This window comes from Phalacrocorax carbo, chromosome 2 (genome assembly GCF_963921805.1).
Source record: "Phalacrocorax carbo chromosome 2, bPhaCar2.1, whole genome shotgun sequence".
In the NCBI taxonomy this organism is placed as follows: Eukaryota; Metazoa; Chordata; class Aves; order Suliformes; family Phalacrocoracidae; genus Phalacrocorax; species Phalacrocorax carbo.
In genome coordinates, this window is record NC_087514.1 from 41,922,087 (window position 1) to 41,945,573 (window position 23,487).

Consider the following 23,487-nt stretch of genomic DNA (forward strand, 5'->3'; position numbering starts at 1 on the left):
ATTTATCAGTTTTTTTTATATGGGGTATCATGCATTCTCTTCCTACTGTTATTTGTTGGTTTTGGGTTTTTTATTCCCCTCTTGTCATGTGCAGAAGAATTAAATTACACTAAGAGAGTGTACAAATTCCTGTCATAGGACTACATAGCAGTTGATAGTATACACATTTGTATGTCAGTCATCTTGATATCACAGGTGTCTTTGGAGTACTTTCTTTAGCTCTTTGGAAGACAGTCAGCCTAAAGGCCAAGCTTAGTTGCATGCTGAAGATCCCCATTGCTTTAATTGTATAGCTGTTGGGATTGATCTCCTATTTTTTCAGGCATTCACAACACTGTATTTGCCTACTTGTGCAATTTACCAGAGACTGATCTGTTCCTTTGCTATCTGTAAATACTTGTTAAACGTCCTGGCAAGCCTCAAGTATTATGTGCAGTGATGGCTCTCAAGAGAGACCCTGTTGATACAGTAACTATCAGTGGCTCCACTTATTTATGTGGAAGAATCTGTTCTGTGAAGATAAAAAGCTCTGACTATACTCTGGTTACATCTGATGAAACTTTACTCTTTTTTTGACAACCCTATGGATCATTAACACAGACAAATGAAATTTAAATACTTAAGCAATAAGGACTGAGATGAGTTGAGAAATTCCAGGATGTTTTTCTGGAGATCATGCTACATAATCTCCAAATTTAATAATTAGTAGTAACTTGAACTGGTCTAGATTTGTTAGCCAGTAGTTGAGATGCAAGTCTGAAAATTTTTGGTTCTGCTTATAGTATCATAAGGAGAACTTGAAAATGTATTTTTGAAAATTAAGGTAAGAGAGGTTATTGTCAGAAACAATTGAAAGAATTCAGCAAGAGGACAGTAGATGTGAAGAGCTTAAGGGAGCTGGAACATACTGGCAGTATCATGAAAAAGAGTTAAAGATAGACTTCATATGTATATGCAAACAGTTGGACTTCAGGAAAAAGAATATCAATATTTCTTCTGAGCTGATGATGTTTAAAATTATATATTCTTTTTTCCTGGTAAAGAATCAGACACTGAAGCTATGTGGTTTGAGGGATACTTTATGGCCAAGAAAGGTGGAGTTTTTGTGACAATCTTTGGACAGTCTGTAAGTTCGTCCCAGTTGCAGTGAGTGCTTGAGAAGAGCAGAGATCGGTGATTGCATTTGTGGAGATTTGATGTCTGGCCTCTGCATGCCTGCAGAAGTGACTCATAGCAGCCTGAAAACAGTGGAAAATGCAGTTAGAGTAAATGGGCTTGCAAGTAGGAGAATAGCAACAAGCATAGAAATGCTTGGAAGAGACTGCAGAACCACCTGGAAGGCTCTGTTGAGAGTGTGGTAGGGAGGGGGAAACATAAAATGTGGAAAATGCACTTGGCCTATATGACACACAATATTTGGAGACAATGCTTTAACAGCTGCCAGCATTACAACTCTTTTTCAAGACACCAAAGCTGAGATCAGAAAGTGAGTATGAGATTATGGTACAGGAGGTCGCTGGTCTGCAGCAAGGAGCTCTACAGTGATGCTGTCTCTGTAAAACTGGATAGCGAGTAATCGTGCAGAAGAGACACAGAGAGACTGATAGCGAAAGGGTGAACTGTATGCTGCTAGTAGATATTGTATTTAGAAAGGAAGAAACTTAAAATTCCCACAGTACCTAGTTAGCCTTTATGAAGACTTTATCTTGAGGTTTTTGTGCATACCTTGTGTGTTATTTTTTTATGAAATCATCTGATTCAGTAGGAGTGAGGATTATGCCAGGGTAAGCATACCTCAAATCCTTTCTCATAGCCCACAGCTTCTGATTTTGGGAAGGTGAATTGATTCATAAGGTGTTGAGTATAAGGATACAGCAGATTCTACGAGATGGTTATCCTGAAAAATCTGAAAGAGAACTCTCTTGGTTTATGTATGTTGGCTTATATAAGCATATTGTAGTTAACCGTGAATAACAGAGCCAATGTTTTGATGTAAAAGCATGGCTTATCTTGAATATATGAAGGATTCCTGCATTTACCAAAAACTAGAAAAGTCTAGTAATTACCAGTGCTGCCAACAGGTGAATTTGGAAAGAGTATAAAAATGTGGGGAGTTTGTCAAAATAATAGGTGGAGACAAAGGAAGGAGCCCAAGAATTAAGAATTTAAGAAATGAGTTCTATTGACCAGGCATTACAAGTTTTCCTGGAAGAAAAATTGTGGGACCATGAATGTCATTGCTGTAAGGCTGATTGTTCCCTATGTCAATAGTGTCTGTTTCCTGATGAAAGAGAATAAATTTTTTCCAACACATCTGGGTATTTTGTTCTTCACTCTTTAAATATTTTGGCTCGTTCATAATAAGCTGAATGTATATGCTTATACACACTGGAAAGAAAAACATTCTTATGGTGAATTGCTTTTTATATATCCTAACATAGCTTTATTCAAAAGCTTTCAATCAAAATGTGATAGGACTTGCTACATCTGAGTTTGCAAAATCTCAGAAATTTTAAGTCTGTCCCAGATGATATATTGAGCAAAGGGATTTAATGGTGATTCTGTGGAAGCTGCTATGGTTTCATATTCCTCCTCCCCCTTAGCTTGTAGACTGTTCGTAGCAAAGCTTTTTTTCCTCAAAATGCAGAGCTAGCCCTTCCATTTTAGCTTCCTGATGGTGAGTGATCAAAATAAATATGAAAAGGCACCAAGGCCTCAAACTTGGAAATTCAGTTTACACCTGTTGATGGGACATGCTTTCATAGGTGGCAGTAAGTTTGAAGAACAAAATTCTATGAGAAACAGAAGGCAACTGAAGTTATGCCTTCTGGGAAAGGTTATGTGGCGGCAAAGTCCCTAAAACTCCATTGGAAACTAGAGATATTCAAGAAACATACAATAACAGCAACTGGGGTAGAGGTTGACGAGACTTTTTCAGATTTGCGTTGAATTTTCTTAAGGGCTTTTGTATGGCGCATACTGTTCTAACTCATGTTTTCTAACATTTTAACATCAGTTGTTTCTTAATGGCATGAAGTATCTGTTTTCAAGAGAGGAGAGGTAAAGATACTGCTGTTTTGAGAAGGCAGCGAAGCATTAGGACAAAGTGTCTTGGACGCACAAGCAGTTTTGAGTATACAGACCCACTGTTACTTGTAGTTACAGTAAACCCTTTATTGTTATGTTCTGTTTAATGTAACAGATGCAACACAAATCTTATGGGAACAAGATATATTTTCCAATAATGCTGTCTTTTCTATTGTGAGATATGCTTTCTTAACGAGCAGGCTATTCAGTACACTCAGTTCACTTTGTGAACGCCCCACGTGTTTACTGCTATTTGAGTACTGCTGTGGGGACGCTTGGCGTTTATTAGCATTGTCACAGGCATTTCTCGTGAAGCACATCACAAACACAGTACAAAAAGCTCAAAGCATGGATATGAATAGGTACTAAGTACTTGGGCAAATCAGACCAGTGCTGCACACAAACAAGCTGTTGTGCTTCCTGCTGAAGTGATAGAAGATGTTTCTGCTCCTCCTGCTATGCCAATACCTATGCATTTCAGCTGTGGGGAATGCCAGTGGGTGATCATATGTTCACCCTGTTAGTACAGTTGTTGATTTTTAATCACTTGCAGCAGTTTTTAAAGTTAAGTTCTTAGAGAATGCAGTTTCATGTTATATCTAATCTAGCCTATTTTCATTTACCTTTTATCAGCACTGGCATTGCAATGATCCTGCAATTAAATATTTTAGAAGACCTCAGATTTTTTATTATTTTTTGTTGTTGTTGAGGTTTGTCTATTGGATTAGTCCATAAACAGGTTTCCTGTGTGGTTGAATAGGCACTGGTACAGAGGAAGTGCAGAAGTGTGGTTGGAGAGGAAGGTAATGCTTCCTCAGAGGATATCTGTTGAGTGGCTCAGCGGTGTTGCAAAAACTGTGGCAGTGTTTTCACTTAACACTTTAGACCAATGTAATTAGATCCTTCTGAAGCAAAGCCAAATCTCCTCCATTCCAAGTGATTAGTTCCTGCCCCTCCTTTTGTGGTGTTGCATATTTTGACTGGCATAAACTGATTAGGGCTAAACTAATGTTTACTGTGGGGAAAGCCTGGCTATGTTAGGATAATCCCCACTGGAGACATATGAACAGAATCAAACGTTTAACCTTTTATATGTTGGAAGAGCATCAATGATCTTCTACATGTGTACACAAATTTTCCATATGGCTTTGTTATTCTAAATAGTTAAATTAATTCATTCCTGGGGTGTGGGGCACTGTACTGAAAGCAGTGAAGACTTCGAGGACACTTAATATATTTTATTAAGAGTACTAACTGTTATGCTGTTTTCTTTTTGAATAAGTAATTTCTTATTTATTTGTAGGTTTTCACTGCTTCTTCTTGACTTGGAAGAATATTACTTTGAGCAGCACACAGCTAATCATATTATAAATAAAGGTTGCAGAGATGAAAGGTATGAAACTCTTAAATACATTCATTTAGTCTCATGTATCTCTAACACAGACACAGCTGCTTTCTTTCTTATTGTTTCTTTTAGAAAATTCAGAGGCTCTCTAAAAATCTGTTCAAAGTCAATCATTTTTGAGTCTGATGACAATATCCAACCCATTATCAAGGTAAGCAATGCAAACTTAAAATTTCTTGGTAACAAGAGTCTCTTTAAAAAGCTTTTAAGCAAGAGTATGTATCTTTATAACTTGCTGCAGATACCGCTGAGAGACTGCATTAGTATAAAAGCCCCAGAAGACAATGAAGCAAATAACCGTTTCACACGGTATGTGAATTTGAGTTACTGTATAGATGTATTTAACTCCTTTTAAAGCTGAAATGCCCATCTCTTTAAATGTGTTATTTACATTTTAGGGATACAGCTGGAGGGATTTCTGTTGTATGCAACCAGGTAAGACCTGAATATAACAGATCCTTGATGTATAAATGAGCAAGGTTATGTTCTTTAACGGTGTCTGTCTCAAAGCTGGAGATTTATGGTGGGGGGTTAACTGGAAACAAAACTAATTAGTGTCAAAAACTTAGCATTAATGTGAAGCTGTTGATGCTGGAAATTTCAAACTTGACTTCATTAAGTCATTAATTTGATAAAGTGAACTTTGTGCACTGCGCATTTTGTAATGGAGCTTAGGGCGCTTTTAGAATTGAGTGAAAAAGGAGAATAGACTGAAATTAAAATGGTTATTAATCTTTGTTTTGCTCTTGCTATATTACTTTCTCCTACTGTCTGCAGCATGTAGGGGTAATGGCAAAGCCATCTTGATCCTTGCAGTCCAGCTTTGTGAAAGCATTAGATTGCGCTGTACGTCCACCAAATAATTTTCAGTAGCTGTCCTGAAATATTGGGCTCAAGTTTCAATCATGGGTTGTCATTAACTTGGATATGTTTGTGCTTAATGTTAACCAAGGGAATATACTTCCAGCTTTGATAAATTGCAGCTGATGGGTGTTCCAAAGCTGTGGAAGTTTCCATAAAATGTTCATGTTTTCATTTCAGGGAAGAACAGAGATGAGGTGGGAAATTCCTTTTAAATATTCTAGCATCTTTGTAAAATCGGTCTATAACAATACCTAAAATGGGCAGCCTTGCTCAGTTAAGTACTGCTGCAGTCAAAAATGAACTCAAGCATTTAATATTACCTGTTCTGGAGAAGTTTGTGGACTGTGTTAAAGTAATCAGTATATTTAATTTAATTTTGAAACTGCTTCTGTGAAGAGTATTGTGTAGTCAAGGTTTCTTGTGTTGGCATTTTTTTTGGTGTATTGAGTTTTTTTTAAGAAAAGGTATTTCTATTTGTTCCATGCAATTGTTCCACCATACATCATTAGTATGTGTTCTGAATAACAAATGATTATTAAAACATTTCATAGGATAGGAGAATTTACTTCTAAAATGGCAAGTGTCGTTAACACCCCACACTCCCTGCACCTCCCATGTGCAGCCTGCCAGTCATCCTCCTGTCTCTGGGGAAATGTTCTTAAATCGTTGGGTGGCATGATAAATGTTGGTATTTTGTATAAAAGGCATAGGGACTTTCGAGTGTGAAGTACTCGCTGGTTGTACTTACGACAAATCACAATCTAATGACAAATATTTATCCTAAGTGGAATTTCTGCACATAGCGAATAATTGGAACATCTTTTCTGGCTCAGAAAAATTGTTAATGCATAGCTAGATAAGAAACTTTGTAACTTAGAAACTAATGGCTATAAAATACAGCAAATGTAAATAATAATTGGAGATCCTTTTTTTTTTTTGCTTCTCTGTGGCTGCTGCCACAATACCTTGGAGTGTAGAACCACAGGTGTGCTAGCTGTAGGAAGCAAACCAAGACCCTTTGATCGGCCAAGTCTCTTGGGCCATGGAGGAGAAGGTTGATGGTAGTGCAGTCCAGTGTGTTTTGTGCAGTTCAAAACCAACCCCATGTCTTACACTCAGACCTGAGATTTTGCAAGCTTGAGCCTTCCATACAAACAGAGCAAAACCACGATTTCTGGCTTATCTTCTTTCAGACAGCAGATAGTAAGGTGATACCTACAAACCAGTGTGCTAGCAGTAAAGTCTTTCTTATAGGAGTTGTGAGAATGCTCTGAAGAAGGAGAGTAGTTTCATGTGGGTTTGGGGAGGGAAGATCATCTCAGATGTGAGAATAGCATCAGAGAAACAAAACTGTTCAAAAACTTGCTGTTGGATGAGAGAGGAAATCTGGTGTTTGTGGCGGTTGGAACTGGAAGCAAAATGTCTGGCAGTGGAAGAAAGGGGTTCATCTGAGAAGGCTTACACAGTAGTTTGTTGTGTGTTGCCCTTGTGGGGTAATTCCCATCAGGACAGACCCCTGAGGGCATGAGGCACCAGAGGAGAAGAGGGGCAGGATCCTTCCATTGAATGGAATTAGATGGGTGGCTGTGCGCATTGGCTTTAATGTTGCAACTCCTTGAATGTCGTATGATCAGAATAAAAACCCACTAATAAACCACATAAGTAAGCCTCTGAACTAAATTGGACACTTGCCCCTCTTCTGGTTAGCTGCTATAAAAGGTCATTGTTTTTCTGCATTTTATCTAAGGTAGCTAAAGCAGGATATTGCAACCTAGTGTTTCGCTTGCTTTAACAGCATTCTTAGTTTTGTCTTTATCAGTACTTCTGATTTATTTTATTGTTTTTTTAAGGACTGAAACTGTAACATGTCTTACTCTTTCAGGCTTTTCTCATTAAAGAAAGAAACATTATTGCACCCTATAAAACAGTAAGAGTAAGTAGATTTTTTTTTTTTGCTTTTCTTACCAAAATAATGTTTTGCAAGGATTTATGTCGTAATTTCTGAAAGAGTAAGATAATTACAATTTGAGGAATATGACAATAAAGCCTAAAAAAAAAAAAGTGTGCATATTGATAAAATAGGTGTCTGAATTATTCCATAGTGGGTTGGAGGACGTAATGCAGACTTGACACTTGCTATTTACCTTGATGTGCAGCTCTGTGGGCTCAACAGTCAGAGCTGTCAGCCGACTGCTAGTATTCAGTGGACGCTGCATCCTGGCTAAATGGCTTCTCCTGAGTTCTGATCACACCTGAGATGAGAGATTGCTAATTGATATTTCCCAGCCGAGTGCTTCACAGTTCAAAGAAATGGCAAATAAGGCTGCTCACAGCAGAAATCAAAGCTTGCTTCTGGTTGCTTTCTGCTCATGGGGTGGGTCTGCTCTGATTCTGAGCCTGGAGGCTTCAAGGCATAGAAGTAAGGGTTTTTCACCTGGAATGTGAGATGGGTTAAGACAAACACAAAACGGAAATGCAGAGTCCTTAAACACCATATTTGCCTAGGACATATTTCAAGAATGATGGAGTCCATAAATTTGCATTGCTGTGATGAGCAGCAAAGAGGCAAGGGATGATCTGTCTTCTCTCAAAACTGCTTTGGGTTGGTATTGTAATTAGATCTGTCTCTAAACTACGATTTTTTTTTTTCTTTGTTTGTTTGCTTTATGCCATTAATTCTTCATGTGTTGAACCTGTTTTCTCTTCTAGTCCTTCTATTTTCTATTTTGCCTCCATGTGCAAGATTTATTAAGTATCATACAAATACCATATCACATTGCCAACGCAGTGAAAAAGAAAAGAATCAAAAGGGCTATTTGGAAGGGTTTTCACTCAATTTTCTCCTAAGTCAAGATCCATTCATACCTAAAGCATTCCTGACAGTTAACCATTACAATTTACTTCACAAAAGTGCAGCTATGTTTCTGCGTATTGAAAAAAGAAACCTAGTTTCCTTTCAATCATTTCAGAATTTTTTCTATTGCTGCCAAGTGTCTTCTACTTGAATCTTTGCCAGTTCCAGATGCGTCACTGAGTGCTGGAATTTGGTAGTACATTTTATCTTCCATGTCTTGCATTGACTGTTTCAGATCAGTTGCAAAATACTGAGCTATTGTCTTTGCATATGGCTGGAGAGCTACAGAAAGAACCGCTCGCAAAAGCTTTTACACTGTTGGCTGTAAGCAATCCTTGTAGACTATCCATTAGGATTTCTGAGAGCCATGCTTTCCCTGTTGGAGGAAAACGGTGCTCTGGGTGAAATGTTACAAGGCTTTTATCTAAATTGCTACTGAATTTCTTGTCTCCCTTTACTCCAGCTCTGTTTGCTTCATGGAGCATGCTTTCCTCTTGGATTGCTGTCAGTTCAGCTCAGATCATGTACATTACACTGAAGATCACCCAGATTTCCATGTCTTCTTTCCTTCAGTTTTAAATTAATCCAGTTGTACCCACTGATCAATGTCCTGATGTAGCCTTACTGATAACTTTTTTTTGTTTTTAAAGTCTAGCCTGAGAAATTACAAAACCCTACAGAAATGTGTTGATACAGTTTTATACTACATTCACGGACCATCAGGGGTTCCACCACTTTTGCTGGATACGAGTTATGTCTGAGAGCTAATATCAGTTGATCCATGCATATACTTTTAATATACTTAAGTCAAAACCAGAAATATGTACTACGAAATGATAGTTAAGAAAGCTGGGAAAACTTTGTAGAGGGAAAAAATTAGAATGCCACGTATGCTGCTTGATGTGTTAGTGAGGTTTTTATAGATTACTAGTCAAAGCAGGTTGTGATTGGATTTGGGATCTTTTCAGCTCAAAACTATTTATGCAGAGGAGAACGATAACTCTTACAGCCTAGTCTTTAAAGATTTGACGGGCTTAAACCTTTTGTCTAAAAGAAATACAGTAGCTGTTTAATATGTCATTTACTAGTTCTGTATTTACATGTGTTTACCTGATATTAAATTAGAGCAGGGGATAGTTCTACATTTACTGATGTTTACATTATATTAATTTGTCACTTCAGAGCCATTATGTTGTGTTGTGTTAAGTAACAGACTAAATACTGCACAAAGAGCTTACCTCAGGGAAGATCTATTTGTAGAGGAAAAAAAAAAAATCAGGTTTAACATCTACCTGTGGAATGTTTCAGGTATGCTGCACTTTGATAGCATACTTTGACCACATTTTAGAGTATTTTAATTTTAGTTTTAACTTTTTTTTTTTCACTGAGCTTTAAAGTCATTTGTAGTAAATGTACTTTTGGTTTCAGGGTAGAACAGAACACTTTTTCCAACTGGATGTTGCTGGGAAACTAGGAGATGTTGTGCAAACTCTGCATCAGGTATGTAGTTATTTGATATCACTACACACTTCATCACAGCATCTTTTTTGATATTTAATGGAGAGCTTTCTTTAAATATTTATTCTCAAGGTGAAATTTTCAGAGTATCTGCTTTTAAAATGTAGCAGTTGAACACAGATCTAGTTCTGACAGCTGTCGTAAGCTACCCATGTTAGTTTTTACTATGCAGGGTGGTAGTATATAGACAAAGTAATAACATGACAGTAGCAATGAACACACATGTCTTACTTTAAAAAGAAATAATAATAGTACTGTGTCACCAAGAATGCTAAAGCCCCCCCTGCCCCCTGTTTCAGTTGACTTCTGACCTTTGTGGGAAGTCTCTGTGCTATTTCACTTAAAGCTCATTGTTCTTTAGCTTTACAGGGCTTCTTGTCTAGATAAGATGGGAGATCAAGCTGCTATGGTAAGTATCTGATTATTTCTGATATCACTGTTTAATAATGAAATTCTAATTGCATTTGAATCATAGACCATATTAACTTTTCTTTCCCTCCACATTAGATAACTGCTATATTGCAGTCACGCTTGGCTAGAACTTCATTCGATAAAAACAGGTATCTTTCTAATCACTTTCTACTGGGAAATTATTTTAAGCTTGTTGGTTGATTAGTTTACTGCATCAGTACTTAATAGGCGCTTGTTTCCGGCAGCATAAGCTCTGTAATTCAGAGAGTTATCTTCTTTGTATTCTGAACCATCTGGAATGGAGAATGGGAAATTCTGTGTTGTGAAGATGAAAGTTCTTTTCCAAACTGTTCCATTTATCTGTGAATTTGTTGCAAATTGGGCATCAGTATATGCCAAATAAAGCTCTGTATAGAAAAGTCAGCTGGCTTACTGCTCCGAGACTGGTGCAGAATGTGGCAACTTACTTTTCTGGAGTGCCTGTTAAAGTAGGGGTGTCAACAAGAACTTTTTTTCATGTCTAAAATAGGCTTAGTGAAGTGCCCATTCTGATGTCCCAAGGTTATAAGCTAACCTAAAACCTTTCTAAAGAATTTAAGGGTAGCTCTACCTAAGTAAGAACTGGAGGTAAACTTACACCCTTTCTTCACTTGTAGATTTCAAAGCATTTCTGAAACGCTGCATATGGAATGTAAAGCAGAAATGGTGACACCACTGGTGACTAATCCAGGGCATGTGTGTGTTACTGATGCTAATTTGTACTTCCAGCCTCTTAATGGATATCCTGTAAGTGCCTCATAGATGGTCTTGCATATGACGTGAGCACGCTGCCCCTCTAGTGGACAGTTTTCATATTCTGTATTATTCCTCTTATATGCACATGGAGCACATCTCCAAGAAGACTCTATTTTCAGTTATCATCAGAAGCTCCTTAGTTTTTCTTTTGATCTGTGCTGCTCTGTTGTATTCAGTGTATCTCTACTTCTGAGGCTTTATTCTGTGCTAACTTGCTTAAAGTTGACCTACTGACAAAGCACAAAATGTCCTTTGCTCATTCTCTTTTAATATTTAAAGATCACTTTTTGTGACATTTCACTTAAGATAAATTTCTTAAACTTAGACTGTGATGCTGTTTCTACTTAGTGAGAACTTTATATACATTTAGTTTATATTGGAAGATCTTAGCAAGGTTCTCTGTTAAACTGATAGATTTTTTTCTCTAGAGGAGAACTGAGTGCATGTCACAGACAGATTACTTCTTTGGAAGTTTGTCACAGAAATGGCAGCAATAGCCTTGCAGGCCACTAGTATGTTATGTGCGTGCCCAGTCAAGGAAAATGTGTTTCCCAGCTGACGATGACAAACTGCCATTCAACTTGGACCCACCAGGTGGCGCTGTTGGCGCACAGCTTGCCCAGCGGCTTCCTCCTCCTCCACGCGGTTCGTTGGCTCTGCGCCTCCGGGCACGGCTGCTGTCACCGGCGACAGGCTCGGGTGTTGACACACTGTTACTCTTAAACTGCTCTGCTATTCAGACAAGAACCTACAGCAAAGACAAGCCCCCTCTTTTTAAGTAACTGCTTAGCACCACCGTTCCACTGCTAAAATGAAACGGAGGGATACTGTTTTCATATTGCTAGGGCCTCTAGTTAACAGAAACTTCAGATTGACTGACAGGGTAATGTAGAAGAACATATACCTGCTGGAATACCTCCATCTTTTCTTCCCCTCCCTTGCCCCCCACAGAAACCAGTAGTACGAATAACACTGCAAAATGTGCGTCGCATCTACAAAAGAAGGCATGGCCTAATGCCACTGGTAAGCTCAAATTATTATTTTTTTTTAATCTCTCGCTGCATATATTGTTTCTTAAACTGACCAGCTGAAACTGTGTGCATCATTAGGTAAAAGCTACGTATTTTAAAAAGTTTTTGATTAAGTAGTGAATAGCACTCAAAGATCCTTTCTGGTTTTGAAGTGTTTTGGATCCCTGTGTTGTCAAAAAGAGGAAAACAGGAAGAGTGAATTCTGTCAAGGATGAAGAATTTCTTTCATAAGCAGTCAGTGTATGGGAAGGCAGAAGGGAGTACCTCCAGGGAGCAATTCATTCCATTTATCTCAAACACCTATCTTGGTATAGAATGGATTGCTCTCTCATGGTGTATTTTCTCTCTGGATTGATTCATGGAGGGAGCTTGATCGCTGGTTCAGGTTGAGACTAATGTGGAGTGATGAGTCCTACTGTACATGACTTAGGGATGATGAGAGTGCTGCAGTGGAACCTCAGTTGTATGCTTTCAGTGTTTGCACTGAAATTCCAGTGTTGAACGAATTTTTTTCTCAAAACACATTTAAACTAAATCAACATTTAACTCTCTGCTTCACTCCATTCACTTAGGGCAAAGGAGTACGTTGCCTGTGCATAATCAATCCAGACAGAGCCAATCTGTGGACAGCTATAAAGCTGTTAGCTCAGTTGGGTGTAAACTAATGCTTTTATGACTGTAAATAGGAAAGATCAAAAGGTTAGACTTTGGGGGCAAAACTGCTACCCAGTTTAGAGTTTTAGGTTTTAGATGTTAGTAACTGGAACATTCTGTTAAAAAACATGAATATGCAGCATGTCAGTAATTGCTCTCATTTACTTTTCCCCCCTCTAACTTCTAAGGGACTTGAAGTATTTTGCACAGAAAATGATCTATGTTCTGACATCTACTTGAAATTCTACAACTATCAAGATCGAGATGAACTCTATTTCCTTATTGCAACATATATAGGTTTGCAGTATTTATTTATTAATGTAGTCCATAGTACCTTATGAGGGGAAACTTGTCTGGGTTTTGTTCTGTTGATTGGTGGGAAGAATGAGAAAAATAAACAGATGTACCAGCCCTAAATATTTTTGATAGAAGCTTAAAATGAATGTTGTGAAGTTGCATATATATTGTGTGTGTTTGAAGAGCTGAGTATGAAACCTGAGAAAGAATTATTAAGGTGAAACTAATTCTTTTGATTTGCAACTTATATGCGCTGTTGTTTAACACCCCAACCCCCACACCCAACCCCCCAAAAAAACCCCAAACAAAAAAAAAACCAACAAAACCAAAAGAAACAACAACAAAACCTCCCAGAATGCTTTGTCTTCAAAGCATGGGCTAAATAAAATCCACTTAACTAAATTGTATTTTTTTGAAATAATACGGAATGACTTGTGGGCGGATCCCCTGGCCTCCCAGTTAAGTCCAAGTAAAAATCCTTTTGAGGAAGTTCCCATATTGGATGGATTTCCAGTGCACACATAAATACCTGAACTTTCCTCAGTCTTAGAAGTGATTGATGAAAATTACTGTTCTGAAACAGTTAAGTTCTCATTTCTGTTAAAACTTGTATGCATTAATTCCTAGAAAGCAATATGTATCTTTTGCAGATCACGAACAGAAACTTTCTAAAAGGCTAGCGTGTGTCCTGGAAAAATAAGGAGAAAAACCTGATAGTTTTTCTGTAATGCTACTGCAACTGAAACATTGAAACTCATGTTTACTGCCAATATTGAAAGTGTTTATGTAAATCTTGTACTGTTCTGTTATTGTACCAGAGCCTTAGTTCTGTTCTAATGAATTTTCCGAAATATCAGTTGATATTTTTCCTACTTCACAAAGCAAAGTGGAAAGGCCACAAAGGAACAGTCACTTCCCCTGAGAATTGTTTTAGTCTTTTAGATTTTCCTTTTGAAAAGGAAATAGATTCTGACATGATTTCTCTCTGTGATGAAAATAACTATATGCTGTTAACCCCACTTCAGACTTTGTTTTCTCGGTAACTTTCAAAGGTGAAATTTCAGAGGGCAGAACAAGATGATGATGATGTTGTTGCTGGAGCTTAGGAATAAAAAAGGGTGAGCCCTTCCTCTAAAGATGTTTGTAGCACCTCAGTAGCTGTCTCTGACAGAGAGTAGATCCTCTTTCTGAGAGTGCTAACAGTTTTTACTTGTAGACTTTAAGGTACTAAGGTGAAGGGAGGGCTGGAATATGTTTTTCCAGCCTATGCTGAGTTAAAATACAGGCCTGCCATATCCTAACCTTTCCTTTTAGTTAATAATTGTAGTGATAATATTTGAATAATTTGATGTTCCATAGAAATCCTAAATCTTTAGCTTTTTGTTGTAGCCTTTAGTAGCAAATGGTGGTAAAAGGTATTTGAAGATTCTTAAGTAGGAGGAAGAGCAGCCTGTAGCACAGATGCAGTAAAATAAGCATGCAGAAGTATGCTGTATAATGCTTGGCATGGCAAGGATGTGGTTTCACTATGATTACTTGATGATTGGGCAGTTTCTTGCCATTGTGCCAGGGTTGCAGTCCTTCAATTCTGCTATTTCAGGCACTTGCCAAGGTGCGGTAAACTGAATCAATGGAAGGTACAATTAGAAAAAAGAAACAAAAAACCCCCACCAAAACACCACACCAAAAAAACACCCACAAAACCCTAATCATCAACCACCCCTCTACCCTGTGCTGTGCACACACGGGACAGACTAAGATAACAAAGAAAACTCTTTAATTTCATTTTAAGGTGGAAGGACAGAACAAAATTAATATTCCCAGGTCACTTTTTTGTCCAACAGCCTATCTTTGTATTCTAGCTACTGAGTAGAAAGTAATGCAGTTTTGAGTTTCTTGAGCCCCTGCCTAATGCTTCAAACAGAAGCTTCAGGTGCATAATTCCTACTTTCTCAAGTGACGGATAAGTTTTATGTTCCTCTGGTCTCTGTTTCAGTGGTTCTGAAACTGAATCCTATTTATGTACACGCATGGATTCTTTCCAGAAGTCGTTGTTGGTGGGCATCTTTAGTTGTGCAGTAGAAAAATCTATTCTATTTTTTTCTTGGCTCTAGCAGAACTACTTCTAGAAATTTGAAAGCGTAGGGTTGCCTGATTGCCAAGAGAGCTGTTCATGGTCTGCAAATATTTTCCTATACCTTCATAAATGTTCAAGTGCTTCCCATCCATTGTTTCTGTTTGGTTTCAGCACTCCTATGTGATTTTGTTGTTGTTGTTGTTGAATGCAGTTTAGGCCTGTTTAAACAGATCTTAAAATGTATAAAGTATGGCAGCTATTGAAACATGAAGTTATCACTTAATTCTGACTTGTTCTTTTAAACAACTATGCCTTTATTTTATAGTACCTTGCATAATGTTAATCACAGTATAATTTGGGGGTGGAACTCCAAACCTCAAAACTATTAATGTTTTCTCTTATTTTAGAAAACCATATAACAGAGCATACAGCTGAAAGTTATATGTTGCAATGGCAGCGAGGACATATATCAAATTACCAGTATCTTCTTCATCTCAACAATCTGGCTGATAGAAGCTGCAACGATCTCTCTCAATATCCTGTATTTCCCTGGATCATAGCAGACTACTGTAGTTCGGTATTAGGTATGTGTGTATACAACAGGACATGTTAGTGTACCATGTCCAACCTGAAATGTGTCAGGGTTTCGTACTGCATAAAGTTCATGGTACATCAGAATGAACCTGGCATTAGTGATCTTAAACGTTTTCTTGTGCCCTTGCCTTTACTCTGGAGTTTAGCGGACAAAAACCTCGCCTTTTTCTGGTTAAATATTTCACTCTTGACATCAGATTATGTACCAAGCCTCTGCTCGGTCACTTTGAAAATCTGCAGTATTGAGCATTCAAACATTTTTCCTGTGATTCTAATAAAGGCAAAAGAGCCAGTAAATGGCTTTTTATGGAACCAATTGGATGCATTGAAATGTATAGAATCCAGGTGTTCTTCTACAGTTCTTAGCATTGCAAGCTGAAAGGAAGACGCTAAGAAGGCTTGTGCCTAAATAGGCTCCTTGATTAAGAGTCTTTAAGCTTGTCCTTCAGAGGACTGTGTCCCTCTAGAAGGAGTAGAGTAGGGGAATCTCCTGCTATTCATCAGCACCTGCTCGAACACTGCAATCTGATTGTTTGGTGGAACTTGACCGTAGCCTGACAGAGTAGTTAATGGGTAGGAGGAAGATGATACCAGCTGCTTTTGTGCCTCAGGTATCGGGACCTGTACTGAGTAGGTGATGTTAAGTTAAAATAGCTGTCACATATATGTAACTACCAGCTCTTAAGCAAGAGGTATGAGATTATGTGTACTTACAAGAAAGAAGGTGAGTAGCCATTTACTGTAAGGCTTTATTCTTTTGCAGTTAGGGAGCAGAGAAAATTACTGGAGGGGTTCTGTTGGTTTTTTGCTTGTTTTTTTTTGTTGCTGTTTGGATTTTTTGTTTTGTTTTTAAATATTGATTAGAACATGTTCCTGTCCAGTAGAATCAATGCCTAGAGTCTAACTATGCTTTTTTTAGATCTGACAAAGCCTGAAACATTCCGTGACCTTAGTAAACCAATTGGTGCCCTGAATAAGGAAAGGCTGGATAGATTATTGGTATGTATATCTTGGCTCTTGTGTACTACACATTTCTAGCCTTGTACGTATTGTCAAGCAAGCTTTGGGAATTATGTAGATATCTAAAACTAAATATAAACCTTATCAGAAGCAACATATTGATATTATGATATATATATAAATATAACAATATATTGATAAACAATAGAAATAACACCTATAAATGTACCAAACTTATTTTCCACTTGATTTCATCAGTACTGATTTTGTCAGTACTAATTTAAAATTACTTGAATCTGTTTCCTGTCTCTTACTACTGTTTCATACCTAAATGCTTTTAAATGTTTTACCTCACTTTTAAAAAAAAAAACCCAAATGCATTTAACTGTCATAGCTGCATTTGTATGGCAGGCACTGAGATACTCTAAACACAAATGGAAATATAAAACTTCAAGACTATTGGATTTAAATGTGTAATGTAAACTACGTGTATGAATTAAATAAGATAAAGTAGTAGAAATCTTGAGTACTTCCATTTAAGAAAAATGCTGAATTTGAGGGAGGGTATGTCAACAGGAGGAAATCAGGATCCATGGAGATCAGAGCACCAACTTGAAATTTCTACATGCAGATGATAGTGCACAAACTTTTTCCGTTTCTCAGAGTAGGCAGTCTTTCTTTTCATAAGCAGTCAAACATATAGTTAAAGGCTTAGAAGGTCCTAAGTTTCTTGGCTTGTAATTTTTTGTGTAAAATCATTGGCTCCTATGGTAAGTTAATTATTCCAAAATAATTTTCAAAACATAATTATATGTAATGTTTTGGAGCCTTTATTAGTTCTTAATGAAGCATTAAAAATTAAAAAATATTGCCAGACTAACTGCATTATATTGACAAAAAAGATTAAATATTTCAAAATTGTAAAGCTTCCTAAGGTTATGAAAGGTAAGAACATGATCAATATTATGCCTTTGATAACATTAAAGTTTTCTTTCTACGATCTGACTGTTTCCTCAAACTGTTAGCTGCCTCATACTTACTGGAGTAAAATAATCTTTTTTAGATTGATAGGTTTTTAGATAATCTAACTAAAATTAGGTTTTTATGATAGATTGTGAGGATAACATGTAGGAGTTTAAGACAGGAGAGAATCCTTCAGGTTGAATTAAGTCAGCATGTTCTTCCATACTCTCATCAAACTTCATGACAAAGACAAAAAGGAAGCCTTTGTTTGCACTCCTTTGAAGTTGAGTCGCTGCGGTTATTTGTGAGAAAAGAAAAAAGGCTGAAAAGCTGATAATTGTGGTTGATAAGTTATAATAACTTTTTTTGCCATATTGATTTACTGATCTGATTAAAGCTGTGTGGTTATTAGAACTTAGAGTTTGCTTTAGTGTTAGAACTACCCTCAAGTTTTTTTCTAATTTGTGTCTTAAAAAAAAAAAATAGGGTGTATGTGTTCAATATTGAAGGAAAGCACGAGTGCTGATTTTAAACAGACCTCTCTTTCTTCATATGTTGCAGACACGTTATCAGGAAATGCCAGAGCCGAAGTTCATGTATGGGAGCCATTATTCATCTCCGGGTTATGTTTTGTTTTATCTCGTTAGAGTTGGTAAGACAGCTTTTATGCACTCTCTGAGCAGTTACCTCCGAAGTGGACAAGGTTTGGAGCAAGCTGATGGTTTTGGTTTTTTGTTTTGGTTTTTTTTTTTTCCGTTCTCCTTAGCTCCAGAATACATGCTCTGTCTGCAGAATGGAAAGTTTGATCATGCGGACAGAATGTTCAACAGGTTTGTTTACATTTTGTCTATAACTAGGGTAGTTTTGTTTTCAAATATGCATTCAGGGAGGGCAAAGCCTTAAAATATTTTTTTAATAAATGTGTGATTGATATTTGTTATCTAGTCTTGCAGAAACCTGGAAAAACTGTTTGGATGGTGCGACAGATTTCAAAGAGGTAAATAGCTGGAAAATTATTCAAGTCCTTCTTGGTACCTGTGCTAAGATTTCTGTTCTCAGATGTCTCCTGTTGATGTGAGAGTTTTGGGGTTGGGGTGTGTTGGGTTTTTTTGTTTGGTTTGGGGTTTTTTTGTGGTTTTTAGTTGCATGGGGGTTTAAGGCTGTTGACTGCATTTTATGAATCCTTTAACAATTTTAACTCCTTCCTTCTCTGTAATTCCATGATTGCTTGCCTGTGTCTGCTTTCTGGCTTTTAGTTTAATAGGAGTGTCATTGTGAACGTTATTGGAATAAGTGGGAATTACCAGAGTGGATTAAGGCTGAACAGATGCAATTTCATGTATTGTCTGCTGGAATCTTGTACGGATTTGGCCATATTATATCTGGAGAGGTTAAACTATGGGAGTTTTATCTTTAGTTTTTCGAGACTTATTCCACAAGTTATGGTTTCTATATGTTGAGAATTTATTAATTGTTAGATAGTGGATGCTGTTAAATAATGTTTCTTTGATAAAGGAGTTTAATATAGTTTTTTTTAAAAAGTCTGTAGTTAATGGAATTAAGGATGGTTAGCTATGGTGGTCTTTAAATAATTGACTTCACCTCTGAAACTTTTGTTATCATTCTAGTTGTATTCTAGATTTGTCTTGACTTTACCTGACATCTGAACGAGAAGGTAGCTATGGAATGAGGGTTCTAAAGATACTCTTAAATATTACGGATTCCTGTCACACACTACATTTTTTAAAAATATTTATGCTGCTCTGAATTTAGTTCAGAGGATTGCCTTGTAGGTAGTCAAGAAGCCTAAAAGTAGTTTGAAGGATAGTGGGAGAAAGTTTCCAGCGCTTCTTTACTGACAGATCAAAAAGCCTGGAAAAATTACTACCTAATTTTAGGGCTTGACATAAGAACTTTAACTTTCAGGTTTTAGTGGCTGTATTTTACTTAAGTGATCAAAGCAAAGCTAATCTCAAAACTTCTGTTTTGTTACCCCCCACCCCCACCCCCCTTGTTCTAGCTGATTCCAGAATTTTATGAAAACGATTCTAGTTTTCTAGTAAACAGTTTGAAGTTGGACTTGGGAAAAAGGCAGGGTGGAAAGATGGTTGAAGATGTAGAGCTTCCCCCTTGGGCATCAGGTAATAATAGTCTAACTTCTTGTATTATGAATTAATTCAAGATTATCTAGATTCCTGGGGTGGTGGTGCTTCTCTCACAAATGCCCATTCTGTTTTCTTCTGAAGGAATTTTTGCTTAAAAACATCAACATAATTAATAGTTGCGGTTAATTTTTATAGAAAATCTGGGATTTCGTGTGGGGTGTTGAGGGTTTTTTGTTTGGTCGCTTTTTCAAGAAGGAAGAGGAATACTCATACTGAATGGGATGTCTTCTGCTGTCATTAACCTCTGTCTTGCCAGGTCCTGAAGACTTTCTTCAGAAGAGCCGAGAGGCTTTAGAAAGCCAGTATGTATCAGAACATCTTCATGAATGGATTGACATAATATTTGGCTACAAGCAGAAAGGAAATGAAGCAGTTGCAGCTCACAATGGTAAATATATACTTTGTAGAAACAGGACTAAAAAGAAGAGAGATGCTTTAATTAGGCAGGAATGGTAAATAACATCATACTTGTAAAGCCTGATTTTTGAACATTCACAACTATGTTTTGAATGCTTGATTCTTAAAGCAAATGCAGTTCTTTTTTACTGGAAATAGTGTTTTATCTAGTAAAATCTATTGCCTTCATGGTGATTTGCGTCTTTCAAGGTGTACCTAAGGTGGTAGGCGAGAAGATTCTACTGATTGCTGTTACTTCCTCACACAGCACGGTGTGGCAACGTAGTATGGAAATAGTGTTTCCCAATTAAAAAATGGGAGTCTGTAGGGTCTCCACACAAACATGTATTTAACTTTCCTACACTGTAATGGTAATGTTAGAATTTCAATGCAATTTTTCCCCTTCCTTCTGAGAGAATTGGCAGGGTAAAGAAAGTGCTAAAGGGCTATAGCTCTTCAGGAGCGAGAATGAAGGAGAAGATATGCAGGTGACTAGGCTTCTCCTTGTGTACTTATATACTACTGCAGTAATATATATACACACCTTTTACTGTACATATGGAAAGTTTCATTGTTTGTATGTTATTCTGAATGTGTGTGTAGCCATTAAATGCTTACAAAAGAGGATGTTATTATGTGATTGCTAGGTCTAGATAAATTCAACACATCGCCATAATAGGAATATCAATGATTAACTTGTTCAGCAGTCTGATATTTAGCTCTGTATGTTACTACCTCATAAGGAAATGTCCTCTTGGTAAAGGAAGATCAGCAGATCAGACTTACAGGGTGCTGATTCCAGAAGCCCTTATCCTTTTGCAGGATTGTCGACAGGCAATGTTGACATATTTTGCACTTAACAAGACACAATTTTAAAAAGAAAGCCTTCCTACAACAGTGGGGAAGGACGGAGTAAGCAACTTATGTTTTCTACTTCCAGGGTAAGATATTGTGATTTGATTTGTGGTGGGGTTTTTTGGTGGTTTTTTTTTTTCCTGTTGTTGGGTTTTTAAAATATGCTTCCCCACATGTCCTTAAATTATGATTGGCTATATTTTAGATGTGCAGGGTTTCGCATCCAATCATATTGTGACCATAAGTGTCAATTACAATGTGCCAGAGGCTTTGAATATGGTAAAACAGCATTTAAATTAGGGCATCTATATTTTTACCTCTCAAATGAGAGGACTTTTTATGCACAATGTGCTGCTTCTGCTGCAATGTGGATTTTTACTAGCGTAATGAATTGCAGACACTGAGTAGATAAGAGAAACAGAAGGGATCTGTGTATGAATGAAGTTATGTCAAAAGATAAAGTAGTATTCTTGGGCAGAGGCCCCAGAGTAATTCACTGTGTAACTGCTATCCTCGTAGCAAATGAACAGGGGAATAGGTAGATCTTTATGATCATTCTTTTCTACGCAGGTAACAAAATATTGTAAATAACCAGAGATCCAGTTATGCAACTGTACCTTTTTTCTTTATTTATTGGGGGTGGGGGGGTATTTAGTGAAGCTTAAATAAGTCCTTCATGAAAGGATTGATTTCTTCTTAAACTTTCTCTGAGTCTCTTAGAAATACTGAACTTTATTTGTGCAAAACTATCCAACAACAACTAAAACATTGGTGTGTTATCAACATTGTTTTCATAGTAAGTCCAAAGCACAGCACTACGCCAGCTGCAGTGAAGAAAATTAACTCTATCCCAGCTAAAACCATGACAACAGGATTGAAACAAAAGATCTCAAACTCTATAGCTTGCTGAAATAGCTTAGTTACTTAAATGTAACCAAGTTGACTAAAAAATACAACTTTTTTTATAGTAAGTATACAAGACAAAGAAAATGAGCCTTGTATATCTACATTGTACAAGTAATTTATTTTTTTTTCCCCCCAGTGTTTCACCCATTAACTTATGAAGGAGGGGTGGATTTAAACAGGTAATTAACAAGAATCAGAATGTTTTTGTTAAAGGTTACCTAAATTTCTCAGTATCCCTCCAGGTTCTCTGCTTGCTTGAGAAGTACTTTGTATGTGAATGGTACATCTCTTTCATTTTAGACTCCCAAATATGCAGAGAACCAGCATCAGGTTCTCAGTTTTAGCATGCATTGAAAGATTGTTACTTGAACATTTCTTCAGTCTTTGTGAAATTGCTTTATTTCTTTAATTGACGAGCATGCTGTCGTCATACATAAACAAAATTATGAAGCCGTCATATGACAGGCTGTCACATCTGTGGTAAATCAGTTCTGCAAGAATTTGTGATGGCTTATAGCGCTGTAGTAACTGCACATGCAGGCCCATGCTTTCGGGGGAGGGGAGGGAAAAAAATGTGCTTGCCTACTTGGCTGAATTAAATATCTTGTTTTTGTGAAGTATTATGGACCCCAATGAAAAAGTAGCTCTGCTGACACAAATCTTGGAGTTTGGACAGACGCCAAAACAGTTGTTTACAATTCCTCATCCCAGAAGGATAATACCGAAGTTGAAAAGCTTGTCTCGAACATCTAGTCACAATGTTTCCATAACTGAGCCTCCAGGTAAATGTGTAACAGATAAGCTGATGATATAAGGGATTGTAATTTTGAGAAGTTCTGTGTTTTTCTCCCACAGGATCTCATTATACAACTCCCTTGGCCACTTTCCCAGTAAGCCAACTCTAAATCTATGAACTAACTGTTACAGAAAAACTGACAAGACCAGTTTCAAATTTGAAAATACAGGCGTTGTCCTGCATTTTTGCCTTCTGCTCCAGTGGTCTTCTCTGGGACTGTTCAACCTCTGCTTTTGAAGCTGTGGGAGGCCTGTCATCCCTGGCCTTTCATGACACTTCAAAATCAAGCTGATATGACAGCAGTTTCAATGACCATATCTGCAAGCATTTGAAATGCTGTAAAGATCTGTTCAGTTTTTGAACGGGGATCTCTTTGGGGTGGGTGATTGGCTTGATCTAAATAAACCCGAAGAACTTAATTTAAGCATCCAAATTTTTTTCCTTTTCCACGACTTGAATGAAAATCTATAAAGAAATTACTTTGGTTTTTCTACATACTGTAGGGACAATGTTGACTGAATAACTGTCTTCAAGAAAAGGATATGTAAGGCTTCTGTTCCATGAGGAACTTAGACCATTTCTCTGAGACTAAGATGCTATGGGTCCTCATCGTGTGTATAGTGGTCTACTATAAATTGGACTGAATTTTTCTCAGTTGGCTGTCTTCAATTCACTTACCTTTTGATGGTTTCTAGTTTTAAGCAGTGGAGTGGTACTTAGCATGGCAATCTGTAGCATCCAAATGGCAAGAGTGGCTTTGAAAGTTGTATATGGTGATAATAATGTTCATATGTGTTAAATAGATACGGTGGTATGCTGCCTTAGTCATTAACTCAGATCAACAGGTCCGGTTGGGTTT

General features: G+C 37.3%; 1 protein-coding gene across 5 annotated transcripts in view; it reads left to right on the forward strand.

The window, feature by feature from the left end:
• NSMAF (neutral sphingomyelinase activation associated factor) overlaps positions 1 to 23,487 on the forward strand; it is a 39,827-nt gene that overhangs the window by 6,583 nt on the left and 9,757 nt on the right. For 2 of the 5 annotated variants that reach the window (XM_064442666.1, XM_064442668.1), the window contains exon 1: positions 22,473 to 22,614. Coding sequence is in view for 3 of the 5 variants with exons in the window: in XM_064442663.1 (XP_064298733.1) it covers positions 4,391 to 4,480; positions 4,565 to 4,643; positions 4,734 to 4,801; positions 4,891 to 4,927; positions 7,239 to 7,289; positions 9,639 to 9,710; positions 10,090 to 10,137; positions 10,236 to 10,288; positions 10,796 to 10,925; positions 11,886 to 11,957; positions 12,808 to 12,916; positions 15,401 to 15,577; positions 16,507 to 16,586; positions 18,072 to 18,162; positions 18,277 to 18,340; positions 18,456 to 18,507; positions 19,531 to 19,651; positions 19,932 to 20,063; positions 21,969 to 22,011; positions 22,451 to 22,614 (1,733 nt within the window). In the remaining 2 variants the exon portion in view is untranslated. Of the gene's footprint in view, positions 1 to 4,390; positions 4,481 to 4,536; positions 4,644 to 4,733; positions 4,802 to 4,890; positions 4,928 to 7,238; positions 7,290 to 9,638; positions 9,711 to 10,089; positions 10,138 to 10,235; positions 10,289 to 10,795; positions 10,926 to 11,885; positions 11,958 to 12,807; positions 12,917 to 15,400; positions 15,578 to 16,506; positions 16,587 to 18,071; positions 18,163 to 18,276; positions 18,341 to 18,455; positions 18,508 to 19,530; positions 19,652 to 19,931; positions 20,064 to 21,968; positions 22,012 to 22,450; positions 22,615 to 23,487 lie in introns of those variants that run through there. The other 3 variants (XM_064442663.1, XM_064442664.1, XM_064442665.1) reach the window with 3 other exon arrangements.